This window comes from Helicoverpa armigera, chromosome 16 (assembly GCF_030705265.1).
Source record: "Helicoverpa armigera isolate CAAS_96S chromosome 16, ASM3070526v1, whole genome shotgun sequence".
Lineage (NCBI taxonomy): Eukaryota > Metazoa > Arthropoda > Insecta > Lepidoptera > Noctuidae > Helicoverpa > Helicoverpa armigera.
Window position 1 is genome coordinate 8,073,561 of NC_087135.1, and position 15,539 is coordinate 8,089,099.

At 36.5% G+C, this 15,539-nt stretch overlaps 1 protein-coding gene across 1 annotated transcript in view; it reads left to right on the forward strand.

Moving 5' to 3' along the window:
* Nucleotides 1-547: 547 nt before the first annotated feature.
* Nucleotides 548-15,539, forward strand: part of LOC110376465 (B-cell lymphoma/leukemia 11B) — a 34,345-nt gene continuing 19,353 nt past the window's right edge. The window contains exon 1 of the mRNA XM_021334950.3: nt 548-1,498. Within this exon, the coding sequence (XP_021190625.2) occupies nt 1,462-1,498 (37 nt within the window). The 5' untranslated portion in view covers nt 548-1,461. The remainder of the gene's footprint in view (nt 1,499-15,539) is intronic.

Genomic DNA, 15,539 nt, shown 5'->3' on the forward strand with positions numbered 1-15,539 from the left:
TACACATTTTACGATTTTTACAACGAAGCTACGATGCTGGCGCGCTACGAGTCGCGTAGCGTACGTAGCAACTTGCTACGCTATCGTATCTTTTACTCAATGACAGACACGTAAAAAAACGTAGACATAATTACTGTTCTTCCACGAAAACTCTTTTACACATTTTGTAATCTTACATCATCTCCATATCATTTAATTGCGTCATTTAATATTTTAAAACAAGAGTATCAAAGCTTTCATTGTAAGTCTCCTAAAAGATACGACTCACCAAGTAAAACAAAAGAAAACTTTATAAATCCCTTTTATACGGGTTCTTAATTTTTCAAACCGCCTTGAAAACGTAGACTGACCGCGCTCGGGTCCATTCAATTAAAAATTCCATCTCCTAATCGAGTCATGAAATATGCAAGCAAATATTATCCCTTTTCTTTTGTACGCGCTGCATCTTCGCCCCACCCGCGCACGCACACCGACGCACGGCACTTATGATTTATGCCCGTCTCACTCCCACCCACTCGTCTGGAGGCAGAGCACGCGTGACACGGTCTCTGTCGATCAGCCGAGGCGGTGGCGACCGCGAGTAACCCCTGGCCACTTCGTGTGGACTCGCACGCGCCGTCGTCGGCCGGCTGAGCGAGACGGCGCGACTCGTGGACATGCGGAGGCCGCGGAGCCCTCGCGCAAAGGGACACAGGACAGACGCTCTCGGACATCGGGCGAGAGCGGGCGGCCGGCCGCGCACCTGCCTCGCACCGCTTCGCACGCGCGACGTGCTCGATCGCGAGACGCTACTTCGATACATCGTAAACACGAGACAACTGTTACAATTTCTAAATTATTTTATTTCTGTTTTATTTTTGCTGAAAATTATTTGGAGAATAAAGCTAAATTATCACCGGAACAATATAAATTTAATTTAATAAATCGGACAGTGACTGAAAATTTTGTTTGTTCGGACTGAAAAGTGAAGAAGTTTAAACAGATGCATATTTAATGAAGTGTGACCAAATGAATCGTTTGCCGAATCGCAGGATCGCCACTAGGTGTGGGTAGATTAGATAGGGCACTGAGACGTTCATTCAAGTGTTGATAAGGCCCTCTTTATGACCAGTCGATTTTGGCGAGCAAACATTCGGCTGACGTGTGAACTGAATCACCACAACATGAAAAGGAAAAAGTAAGATAAGAAATACTTGGATTTTGATTCGTGAACGATGAAGAAATTAAGAAGATGACTAAAAGTTGTATTCATGTTTACCGTCGGACATTCAAGGGGGGATTTGTGATAACACGACCTCCGTTATCAATATCGTTTTAGAAATAGGACGATAAGCCGCTGGACCGACGGCGGCCTGTGTGAAGTGAGCTAAAGAACTGTCATAAGATAGCAAATATTTTAAGATAAAACATTCCGAGGATAAAGAAGTTGTTGAAGATCTAAAAATAGGTGACCAAATCAAGATGAGAATCAAGATGCCAGCTGTACGCATCGCGCAAGGTAAGTTACTGAAAACTTTACATTCCTGTTGGATATTATTTTTAGAACTAGCAAACTTTTTAGGATAGTAATTTTTTTTTAATCGTGGTGTAAACTGTAGTAACAAAAATTAAAATAAAAGCCAGAAAATTCCAAACACAAAAACAGGCAAAAATAATATAGCCAAAAAAAAAACGCTACCAAAAAAGAATCCACCAAGAAAATGTTTTTTATGCCTTGTCCGCGGCTCATCTAACGCTTCACAAAAACATCATCTAAATAAACAGTGAGTCCACATGCACAATGCTCCGGAGCCGACGAGACTCTATTCAGACAGGCAACGAGCTACTTAATACCGGAGGTTGAGACAATATTGACGCTGCGTCGTGGTCATCACATGTCCGAAAGGGAAACATGAAAAGAGTACTAAGTAGCCCCTTTAAAATATTCATGCCAGTTTACCCCTTGCTGTGTCCATTCCACATTTTGTCACACAAAATTAGAATACTACAATTTGTATTGCAGAAGATTTAAAAATGGATAACGTTAATGTAAGTCACGTTTTTGAAACCAATAAAAATTTATGTCTACAAGAGTGTGATGATAATATTGAAAAAAATAATACATTGACAATTAAAGTAAAGGAATTATTAATTTTAATACTAAATGAATTTGCAATGCAAATAAAAGTCGTAGAAGCAATTATCACCTGTTGTAACCTTTATCCATGTTAACAGTAAAGCAACATTGTAAAAACTTGCAAGCCATAATTAATTTATTAGCTCTAAAGTGGTCTTTGCTTTTATTATTTTCAAGATCATAAACGCAACAATTTATGCTGTGGACAATATTACTACTGGCTTCAACATAATTTAGTGTTTTAAGGACGGTTTGCTTGAGGAATGATTTTATTAAAATCTTGTTGGAATAGCTAAAATAGTTTTAGCAGCCAATTAAGAAGAGTGACTTAAAACATTAGAAACTGTTTTCTGAATACACATGCCATTTCCATTGTTTCTACAATAGATTCCCACTATCCAACAGTTAGGTGTATTAATTAAAAATTATAAGCAAAAGTGTAAGCATCTTATGTTCTTTCCCATGCTTTACTTAGTTCACAATGGGATGACCAGTGAATTTGTAGGGTAAACTCGTTAGAGATGGCCATACGGGAGAGATGGCCAATCGAATTATTTTTGGCATGCATAGCTAGATGGCTCTACAATGCAGTCAGTACACCGCACGCCATGCTCGGGAACACAGTGCGACGACGCTGCTGCGCGTATTTATGTTAAAAAGTAAGTAAATCAACTTTTATTTTACAGGGTATTGCAAAAATTGTACAGTGTGGTCATATTTTATCATGTGGTACTACTTTTTATTGCATTTTTTAAATGTTTGCTTAGTTTATTATGTTTACTAAATGTTAACGTCTATTCTAACCTCAAAATGGCGCCTGCTAATGTTTAATTAAATCAAAAATTTGATATGGCCATCTCACCCGCACAAAGAGGAGAGATGACCACATAAATTCAGGTTGAGATAGCCATATTATTCTTGTTATGTGAAGTGATATTAATGCGTTTTGTGTTTTGTTACATATGCCAAATAATTATGAGAGAAAAGCCATAGCCACTCGTGGTTGTTGGAGTGAAGATTCACAAAAGAAAATATGGTTAAACCCAAAGATAAGAAGACTGATACGAAAAGAACGATAAGAATAGAAAACGGAAAGCTGTAAGGTGTATTAGCGAAAGCAGTTCTGATCTCAGTGAACCAGTATTGTGTGATACATCTGACGAAGAAGATAAAGAAAACGAAGCAGATAACTGCGCTGGATGCGGAGAAAATTATTTTAAGACTCGTCTTGTGGAAGATTGGCTCCAGTGTCTTATTTGTGACAGGTCATCATGAAAACTGTACCGAGTTTCATGATATGTGCTCCAAATGTGGACAGAAGAAGAAAAAAAAGCTAAAGGAGCCGAATTTCAGGATAAGGGAAAGGGAAAAGGGAAGTCAAGTACTGGTCATCTATCCCGTATAGCTATGGCCAACTTACCCTGATGCCCCGGGAGAGATGGCCAATTCTATTTTTTTTTAGAAATTGTTTTTTAATATGTTTTTGAATTATAAAAAAATATTTGTCGTTGATTTTTACAAGACTAATAACTGTTAATTATGATAAGAATAAAAGACTGATTGTAACAACACTTTTTCTTTTTTTTATTATGTCTAGATAAAACTATGGCCAACTCTAACGAGTTTACCCTAATTGTAGACCTCCAATTACTCTCATAGTGAAGTTTTTACTTCTAACATAAATTCAGATGATTGTCTAGTTTTTATTCCGGATGCTCTGTCTCTGATTTTAAAACAAAAGACTGCCCTTATTTTGACTTAACTGAGTTTTCATGTCATAGATTTTTTTGGTAAAATTAATAATTTGGAGTACCTATAAAAAAATCAAATGAGAAAAATGTACAACGAACGTAGACTTTAAATCAGAGTTTGCTGAAATACCAATAATTTAAAAAGTAAAGCAAGCATAGCCCGTATAAGCTCCTTTGTAATATATGAGCCTGCGTCAGCCGTCGACTCTCGCGCACGGATTCCTCTCAAAACTAATGTTATCGCACACATGGGCAATTAGTCCAAGTTGACCGGAGGCGACGGCCGACTCGGATTGGTCGGTGGCAGAGTGACGTCACCGTCGTCTGCGGCCGTCGCGCCCGATTGGTCGACACGCGTCATTTCGTCGATGACACGTTTGTTCTTATTTTGAAAGCAAGAAGTTCGAGGTACTCCGGGTTTTGTTGTAAGTAACAATGGGACCCCCTTTAAGCGTACATGAAATTGGATGCCATTATGTGGTCGTTCGTATATGTATATGTAGCTATAAAAGACCCAGTAATTATGAGGCGAAATTCCAGCCAAACAGACTTTTATAAACACTTTTAAACTGTCACAACAGCAATCACAAAACAAAATTGTGAACAATTTACTAAACGTCATGGATAGCAAAATTTAAAATTTAAAAAGTCGTCAAGTTCTGACGCGATCCCAATTATGTCCAGAGGCAGAAAACCTTCTGGCTTTTTAAAACCCTCCTCAAAAGTATGAATTAGGGAATCGTAAAATTACTTTATCAGGTGCGAGGCCAGACGGACGGGGGATACCGCGAGCGTAACTTTTCAACAAACTTTTAAAAATCCAAGTTAACTTTCGTTCCGAGCCCGACCGGGATCTAAATAAAACATTAACAGAGGTACCGTTTTGTTTTTACTTTACGTTTGTCACTAATTGATATGGGTTGTCTGTCCGCTGTAGACTTTTTAATTGATATTGTTTTGTTTTTGAATGGGATGCTTGTGTCGTCATTAATAATACCTATCTTGTTTTATAAAATTATACAAAACTCTACGCGTTCCAGAATTAATAAAAGTTCCCAATAGTCTTATTGGTTGTACATTTTTTATTGACCGCTTGAGGTTTTGTTTAATTGTTTCATTTATTTGCCATTGTGTTTGATACAGAACTGAACGGATGCGGCATAAAAGGGCCGCACGTCAATTTAAACATTGCCTATATCTTGTCCTTTGCCGCTTAGCGATTCAATATGTCTTCATTAAGCGAATATCGAAGGATCGCATTTACAAACGGAACTCTCAATCTTGATCCTTGGTCAGGAATTATTGGACCACGGTTAATCCTTGTGTCTTCATACAAATATACGGTGGGAATGTGCAAATAGGGTTGAACTATTTGATGAAGATAGTAGAATAATTAAAACAAATCATTATCTTGATTTAACGGTCAAGTAACTCCTTCTCACGTTATAGACGGCAACTGTTTACAAAGGAATCATGATTAACGAGCAATAAATATTACAAAGCATGCTAATAGAGCCGATCACCTATTTCAACTGCACGCATTCAACAATAATGCATCCTCGCGAACCACGGTCGTGGGAAAGAATTCCCATCTCCCTGTACTTGATCCAATAAATTGAATTCGTCAAGACAACATATTTTAGCAATTGACAAGCGACGTCCATTAGAGCACAAGAGAAAGCCACATCAGATAATTTATTTCGCAACATATTTAAATTATGGGAATGAAGTTAATTTTCTTATTTAGAATAATGATTGTGCGGACGGCCACCCGTTTTGAATTTCCAACTGGACCGGCTTGATTTCATGTTTTTTTTTACTGCGCGTCGAACGGCGTTTTGTATTTGTGATTCTGAAGATAAAGACGTATGGATTTACATATGTTATGTCAGCGGAGGTCCTGGTAACATTTAAATTGGATTTATTAGTCCGGTCCCATTAAACAGTGCAGAACAACGTTGGAGGCATTCTCTATATGATACTGAACATTTGAGAATTGAATAAAAAAAGTTTCATAAATGCAGATGGGGATCTCTATGTAACTTAGGCAAGGAACTAGGGGATTAAATAAATCATAGGATCAATCCATAGAATTTGAACACGAAGTTTTAATTAGAGCCTCGTCAGGCTTAATTAATAAATGTATTACAATATTCTACTTACCTGACAAAGCAAATACAGAATCGTACCTGATATTTATTTTTACAAAACAAACGGATGAACACAACTGTTAGAAAAAATTACTGCTGTTTTCACAAACAATCCTTTCTCAGAGGAAAGGATTAATACAACTAACAATACAAATCTAGTTACAAACAATAACAACGGTAGCCCAAACATGGCATTTTTTGTTAAAAACTGGGACGTAATCTATGACGTTTAGATGAGCTTCCCCGATAATTCCTTCACAGCACTTCAAGTAAACTTATCTTGTACAAGTAATCTGTATTGTAAAGTTTTTTTGTATCTCTAATGTTAAGGGTATCGATTGAGATCATTTCATTGTTAATTTCAAACGGATTGAATATGAAATTATCACTTTTAAGAAACTGTAGCATATGTAGTTTCTTAAGAAAGGCCCTCTTCAAATCTACTTTCTCTATCAATGCATTAACTTTATCCAAATCATTTGTCACTTCAATTAAGTAACAAGATTACATAACAATACGGTTTTAAGAATCTATTCATCCACAATCCAACTAAATCTCCTTTGACCAATGTCCGCCCATTAGGCTAACTTAAAATAAATACGGAGCTTAAACACAATGGGATAAAAAATGTTCATAACGAGAATTAATTTATTGTGAGCAGACCACGATCAATAGCCAGGGAGTGGGTGGACAGATTCTCAAGAGTCCATCTTTGTCAGGCTTTGATACCAATTTGTTATTGTCGGCCTTTCAACGTTAGACGATTTAAAGTTTGGTAGGTGTTAGCTTTATACAGATTAAAGACTTAACAAAGAGCCTTTAGACCAGCGCGTTTAGCGTATTGATCAAAAACACAACCTTTGATGGACGAAAAATATCCAAGCTAAACAAAAGCAGCTGAGATTTTATCGAACGGAACCGAACAACAGGTTGACAATGGATCAAAATTCGATAGAGGCACCTGAATCTCCAATATTTTCCCATGGTCAAACTCCGATAAACACCTTGACAAAAAATCTATTCCTACCTTTGACAAACAATTGGTCAAAAGATTTTTTTTGCCAAAACAGGCTCAGTCCGCACCCACATGAGTCGGATCGCCGATAGAACAACAATACGGAATAGGGTTGGTATCCGAAGGCAAAATAACTATTGTGCATCATTATGTGACACCCTTTCATCAATTTTAATAGAAAAGGGCTTACAAGTGTCACTTTCTTTGATTTTTTTCTGGTTTTTGCTCCATTTTCTGGTAACAGTAGCATTATAGGTGGAAGATGCAAAAATACAAATGCCAGCAATAATGTGTATTGTAGCAGTAATTTGTTGATTGTGATCAATTTACAAACACCTTGATTTTTTCTGTAATATTTTTGCAAAGTAATAATCAACTACTACAGTTTGAAGAACATCATTATCTTCATTTATATACTATTCTACAGTACCTAATTTATCTTTATTTTTGTCAAAAACATCGGTAAACACTAGAACTATTTTAACCAGATCCCGTTTACCTATAAGAAGCATGCAAGTACAAAGTCCACCAAAATTTGATTGAAGGGAAGATTGCTATGTGTCAGTTCTACCTGATCCTCATCAATTCATCCTGAACTGTCGGTGAATGAATGATTCCTTCGTGACCATTGTCCAATATCTTTTGATTCGGCAGTTTAAACTCTCCGATTATTTTTTTCTACCATACGGCACACACATTTAATAGAGCATAGGACTGTATTGTTGGAACTCATCCAGTTTTGGACCTTTTTTGTGGTCTAATATGGTTTTTTGATGTGTGAATTCAATTTCAAAGATTTGTTAAGAATTTCATTTTTCTGCTTTAATCGATTGAAAGGTTGTAATTAGTTTCACATAAGTTGCCATCATTTTAGCTTATAAATAAAAAAGAATGTATAGTAGAACAACAGTTTTTAATTAGTCATGCCAGTTAAAAATACACTATAATAAAACTACAACGCCCATTGATTGTACATTAGTCTTTTTAGCAGTACACAGATTGGCTTCGTCTAAATACAATCATCAAATGCGAAATTACGCTAGTCAATAGAGTACCACAGACCAATAAAATAACAGACAGGCCACAACTTAGGTCACGTGTTAAAATATGTTGCAATGTCTCAAAAGCTTATTGTTTCGCTTAAGAGATTAAGTGGGTGTTAAAAATCATAAGACACACAGCTAAAGGAGTGAAAGATGATAGCTCGATGTACGTTTATGATTTATATTGTGTTGTAAGGCTTGTCGGGTATTGTTCTAGTCATCACGTGTGCTGCGTGGGCGTTCTCTCAGATTTATTACAGATAGCCCTTTAACTAAATATTGTTAATGTTTGGCACGATTCGATAAGTAGATATTGTTAACGGAATACACTCTAACAACTGTTTTATAGCCTCTTAAAAATTAATAATCTCCACCGATTTGTTGGGTAAAAGTGTTCGGTAATTATAGTTGTGTATGTAAATCCGCTGATAAATAATCTCTCAGTAATCACTAGCGCCATCTGGCGTCGCACGTAGGTGTCGGCGCAATACTGCATTTCCGGTTACCCAAGCTGTATAGTCATAAGGTCGTATCTCCATTTGTATGCTGGGAGCTTTCCCATACCGGGCAGTTCGTGACCGCTCGCCTTGTTAACGCGATGACCCGACTTGAGATTATGCACTTACATCCGTTTGAATGATGACTGCTTAATTGAGGCCATGTGAAATGAACAAGAAGGTTCGTGTATGTGTAAACAAAGAATATTTTTTGCACAAGAATTATAGAGCGCCGCCTTTTCTAGACCAGAGACCAACTTTCATAGCATCGGCTTGGTAAAATTATATTATAATTTTCAGATCTTTTTTAACAACTATATAAACAATAATTTATATTCAAACAGAATGCATCATAATTATTAAAAAAAAAATAACACATTTTAGTATTCGCAAGAGCCATCAAATCAACATACCCCATTCAACAAAAGCCACTACTAAAAATCCCTACGCGTACCACAGACATAGCAACTAACTGTAAACGTAGAGGCGAACGGCGAACGATAAATTTGACGGCGCGGCCGCAGATCAGCTTTCTTCCGATCGGCAGATAACCGTCGAGTGACCTGCGTGCGAGCGCCCAACATAGCCTATTGTCTGACTGCAAACGTTAGAATTACCCGTACTTTAGTCTGTATGAGCAAACTTAATTGTTTTCCACTGGATTTTATTGAGACATTATTTTTTAGTATACGCTGTTTTTTTTTTATAACTTGATTTACTCATTTTAATTAACACATGCTCATAAATTTACATAAATAAGAGCCTAGTTTACTTATGTTCTCATTTGTAATAATTAAAAGTACAAGTTTGCTATTGCATACATTTTTGGCGAGACTGATGTTAAACAAAAGTTATATCTATATATACTAAACTAAAACAATTGACAAGCATGAATCATACAAATTCTCCTAAACCTATAAACTTTACGCATCAAAAAACAAATGAAGACACGTCTGCAACTAAACAACTCTGTGACAAGAACGAAGCGAACCATTAAATTCACGCCACGAATAATTGGTTTCATCAATGTACCTTACCCGTAGAATACACCAATTTAACTTGACACCTCCTCCCTCCCGCCTGACGTGCCAACTCACATGACAGAGGAGAGAACCCACTGTGTGGCAAAGGTCATATTAGTCTGGAAGCATACGCGGTAAATTATGAGAATAAGTTCAATGAGTCTAGGCGACCTGAACACTTTTTATGGTGGAAGAAATCTGTAACACAATGATGATAAACGTCGCGTTATTTGCTTATCTTAAGATATTTATAGTTCCTAACTACATAAGCTTTAAAACTGCAGAAGATTTATTACACAATTTTAAATTAAGTGTAATTTTAAAATAATTTAACAATCAATCTAATTTTCTTTAATAAAAAAACAATGCTACCGTTCATCTATCATATTTGCAAAAATCCCTTTCGCCTATCCCACGCTGTCATAGTTTTTTTTCATTCAAGGTGTCATCCAATCCTTTGGCAGATCCGTCATCAAAACACTTGACAATACTGTCCACAATGTGCGCTTTGACCAGAATCCGAGCACATTTGTGGGAAATTTTTTTTCGGTCAAAATAGTTGGTCATGGTCCGTTTTTGTGTTTGCAGGTTTAGCTTAATTGATGTTTTGATCTAGTTAAATGCGAAAATTAATTCTTCTTGTGTTCTTAAATAGTATTTTCAGATGGTATTTTTATAAAATAAAGAAATATTTGATACTTGAATGAAATGCTGAGAAGAATTCTCATTTAAAAATTTAAAGCCTTTTGTAGCGTAATTAGCATCAGTACGAAAGCTTTGCAGAGAATCAGAGTGTTTAAAAAACGCTCCAACTGTATTGATCCTCCAACAAAATGCATGTATTCTTGAAGACACAATAACAGAAACACAAAAAATATCACTCATAAAATTCGCGAGTCTATAATCAGAACAGTATTTCACAATAGGGAACCGCAATCGCGATATTTGAAACGAAACCGCGGACGCGTCGACATACACTCTCGCGCATCACGCGCCGCCATTGTCCATTCTATAATTACCGGGTCGGACGGAAGACGGACCGCAGACACCTGTTCCGTTTTCACACGGCCACCAACAGGTAAGTTCAGCCGAAATTTTCGGATCTCATCTTGGCGAACGGTGTTGTAACAGTATACGTTTTTGTTCATCCGACACGATTTTTTTTTGTCTGACATCGATGAAAAAATTTATATGAAGTTTGGTATATTTGGATAAGACCATTTAGTTTCTGAGTCCTCTATTATGCCTAGTATTTAGCCGTCACTGACCCTCATTCGATTCTCATTCTATTCCACCACAATTACTAATACGCAATGTTTAATCAAGAACAATACAAGTTTGCAAAAAATATTTCTGTCCGAAACATCACGCGCAATTTGTCGCAGGAAAATCAAATTATATTATTTATCCCCCATTATTTGCGTCATCCTACCAGATGTACACTCCATGTCAATCTTCCATGTTTGTTTACCTAGAAATAGCAAACATTATGTCGTGCTGGGGTCACTACCAAACGTTTGGTCGTCAATTTGATTGTCATAATTTTATTACGAGTCGCTCGGCAAATCTCGAAGATAATTACTTTATTTAATTACCTACTATAAGAAATAGAAGATTGGATAAAGTTAGGATTGTACGGAATAGGAGACAAACTTCACTCTGCTGGGTGGGTACTCAATGGGTTAGGATTGAACATAAAGAGTTTAAAATGCATGTCAGCAACATTTAGTTCGTTCATAGTGGATACTAAAAGTGACACGATACCGAAGCTGGACTGAGTACAAAAACCACGTCAAACCAATAATTCATGCTAAATATAGCACGATACAATTATAAGTCGTCCATTCTGATCTGTGCAAAATCATATTCATCCACTAATACCATTTTGGAAATGACATGCACTTTTTGCTATTCAAATGGGGGACAGTTGCGTTTTTTCAATATGGACGTTTGGAATCGTGTCCCCAGACTTTGGTACTGCAAACGATTACGCATATTTTTGCTCACACGTTATTAGGGGTGCCGTGTGTGAAAAAAATGTACTATTATAAATAAAAGGAGCCCAACAAAGGGATGGGAGACCGATCGGGGTCACTAGGAAACGGCGGTTTTGATACGGGAATTTTTTTACCTGGCACTTTGGGGGATCTTTTTTCATTAAAATTTCGGGTCTCGAATTTTATAGAGGTAGCCAGTCAGTCTGTGTTCATCTGCGAAGATGATCACATGCTTTATGACTTCGAACGTCTTGGTAACTCAGTGGTCAGTGAACTTCGGACTTCAACTCAGTGCAGTTTTATGTTAGTGCTGGTTCGATTGTATGTTGGAACGCTTGGACTACATTAAGTTTAAGAACACTCACAGTGAATTTGTGGTGAAGAAATATGGATTTATCATCGCGGAGTAAGTCAAGATTTTTCGACTCTGGCATCGACTTAAGACGAAAAGGTATTTTCGCTTGATCTGAAAATTTTCCAACTTCCATCGTATTGTTTATGTGATTGTCGAATTCGAGTTAATAGAGACGTTGGGGGCAGCAATAAACGGGGCAATAACCAATACTGAAGACAAATTGGAAAGTAATAAGGCAGTGAAAATGATATCTGTCCCCGAAAGATATCTGTGTATGAATCTGAACGAATCGGATGCCATTCACATTAACATATAAATGAGTGCGTAAGTGGACTGAACGTTATAGTAGTATTTCCATGCGTATAGATCGGCCCTGAGTTATATGGGCTATATAAATTGATATGATTTAATTTGGGTATTATGCTGAGATTAGATTGATTGCTTACTAAATAGAGATAAGGCTGGTCTATTATAATATGTAAAGTGGGATCTGACGCGTTGTCTCTTGCATTTTTTTACTCACGACCTTATGTTGCAAGTTTGAAATTAGACCTATCATATGTTGTGTTGAAACATGAAACTTACTTCTCTATCGTCAATTGTTATTTTTACTCTGAAATTCTTAGTGAAAGTTTAAAGCAAACTCTCATTTCCGCAAACACCACACTTTATCAACATAAAGCGATATTTAAAAGTATATTTCAAATAAAACTGCATTCGTCTGCCGCATTGACCGCAAATACTCGTCCGCAGAGGTTGTATGTCAAAATAATGACCGCGAGGGTAATAGGCGACGCTAGGATGTGTTCGAGATCTTTCTTTGTTTTATTTCAAATATATGTTGCTTTAATGGAGATGTATGAGCCTGGTATTTCTTTCGAGATATTAACACAGCTGATTCAATTAGAATCACAATGCTTGTAAAAAAAGTTTGAATATCTGTTCTTATTGGACTGTTTTTTTTTTGGTCTACGGTAGATTGTGTGTTGTTACTTTTAAGTCAAGTTTTAGTTTTAGTTTAGTTTTAGTTAAAAGAAATTAAAAAAGACGTTTTCTAATTTCTTTTAACTATTTCTAAAAAATATTCCGTCTTCATTAACTCCAGTGTCTCGATTCATTACGTAAATATCGTCCCATACTTTTATTTTAGCATCGCTTTAAAATTTTAGGTCTCATATAAGTTTATTATGGTTTAAAAAGTCCATTTCTGCTGTAACTGAGCAAGGGTTGTAGCCAATACTGGCACCAGTCCCGACCGGACGAAGCTTTATGACCCCACTTTTATAGCTTGAGGAAAAACTATATTTCTTATTGTGCATAGATAGATGTGCATGTATGACGCGAATTTTGTGTGCTCTAAGTTTTATGCATATTTTTTACATTTGACTATATTTTTTGTATTGGAATGACTAATATTTGAGTTTTTATTCGGCTTAATTCTCATCATTTACATTCACTTACAACTCCAACTTTGTACAAATCCTTCTTGAGATTTTGAGCTCTGAATTGAGGTGTGATTTCGTCTCATCTCCCATACAATATAACAGCAACGAACACAAAAATATTGACACCATATTATCACCTACCAGTAAACGAACTTAGGTTCCACAAACAGACGTACTTGCAGTAATAAATACAGACGGCAGCAATAATTAGTGGCGGGCAGTTAACGGCAGTGCGGCTGGAATTAAGATTTTTGCCATAAATGCCCGGCGTCGAGATAAAACTGCCGCGCCAAGGATTAGGGGTTAAGTGTCCGCTTTAACGGGTATTGTTCTAGTGCTGCGAGTTATTGATGTCGATAAACGAACCCGAACGTCTTGGGAGTTGTGAGTTGTGAAAATGTAGTAAGGTTCGCTGGTTTCGTAATTAGGTGGAGTAGGATAGGTAGGAGGGTTTTTGAAGAATATGTTTTAATATAAAGTTTTTAAAGTTGCTTTTAACATATTAATTGTGGTTGTTGAAATAGTATTCTTTGGATTCGTCGTCTTTATTATCTTTAGTGAAAGTAGACAATTGTAACATGTTTTATGATGCACAGGATATTGCACAAGCATTTTAAATGCTACATTATTTTGCTGTTCAGCTATTCCTATAACATGAGATACATAATATATTTTCCTATTACAGACCTCAGAGATTTACTCCACATAGTTTCTATCGATATCGATTAGACGTTCCCATCCCTATGCCATCTCAGTGTAGTGCCAGACAGTCCGGTGTGGCGTTTTTATTGACACTCGTGCCGTGACAAATATCTTCAGGAAGAACATACCATACTCCTTCCCCTTGTTCCGCAAGGGATGCTTGGCACTCAGTATACGACCACAGTATATTTTGATACGAATTATTATCAAGATTTTACGATGAATCATATATTGCATCAATAAACCGTACTGTTTGTTATCTAATTAAGTTAGCATCTGGAATCTAAGATGACAGCTAAACTATTGCATTGATTACCAACAAATTATATAGCCTTCCAGTTAATTATTAATTTATGTTTATTTGGCACGATATTCAGTTTTGTAGGTACTCTGAATTTAGCTTTTATGTCGTTGGGATAACGTCTGATTTTGGCTGACCGATAAAAAAATAAAGAAAAATTTTAATCTCGAAAGTTAAACCGACATTGACACCGTTCAGAAAAATTGACAATATAAATTTTCACTCTCGATTTTTATAACCAACATTTTTCTATTAAGGGTTGTCCATCCGACTCCCCAGGCGCGGAATCGTGTTACACACCTAAAGCGAAAAAAAGAGAAAAAAAAAATTCAAATCCCTCTAACGAAGAGGCGAATACACTGGAGGCCTCTGTTTTTCTCCAGTTATTCCGAATATTCCACCAAGTATTGGGTATCTGTAACACGATTACTGACCCGACCTTAATTTGATCAGCCACCAGCGTAGCCGCTATTTTTTCGTGTTGTCACCCCCGGGGGACACTTTATTTACCTGCGCTATGTAAAAAGGTAATATTGATAAACCATCTCCTTTGTTGATGACCACGTTGAAAGTTTTTAAATCAAGATGGAACATTTTCCGGGATCTTACTTATGGAGATATTTTCTCCAATATTTTTGAAACGGTCAGTTATTTAAAATATTTTTAAATTATCGCACAGTGTTTAAACTAGCTGAAATTGGGGACAAAATTTTCATTACTTTTTGGCCAAATTAAAGAAAATAAGAATCAAATAAAACAACGTACTTTACTAAAAAAAATAACAAATTCAGCATTGGACAGTGATCCTTTTAGCTCCCTTGGGTCGAGAGGAAAAAAAACAACAAGATAAAGATAATCAGCCGTTTTTGTCGCTCGGAATTACGTCGGATAATTTGATTAGCTATCGGTGGGCGAGAACCGTCCCCTTAAGAGGTAATCCTATTTTATAGGTAGGCCCTTTAATCTGATAGATGCTAGGTGTTTTATATTGGGCACTTCTGATTGTATTTTATGTTTATTGGTTGTTATAACGATGGTTTTGTTAACGGCTGTTTGTTATCAATTAACCATCACATTACAAGTAAGTGTGGCTTCTTTGCTTAAAAAAATCTTAAAGAAAATTTAAAGCTTGTTGATAAATTAGC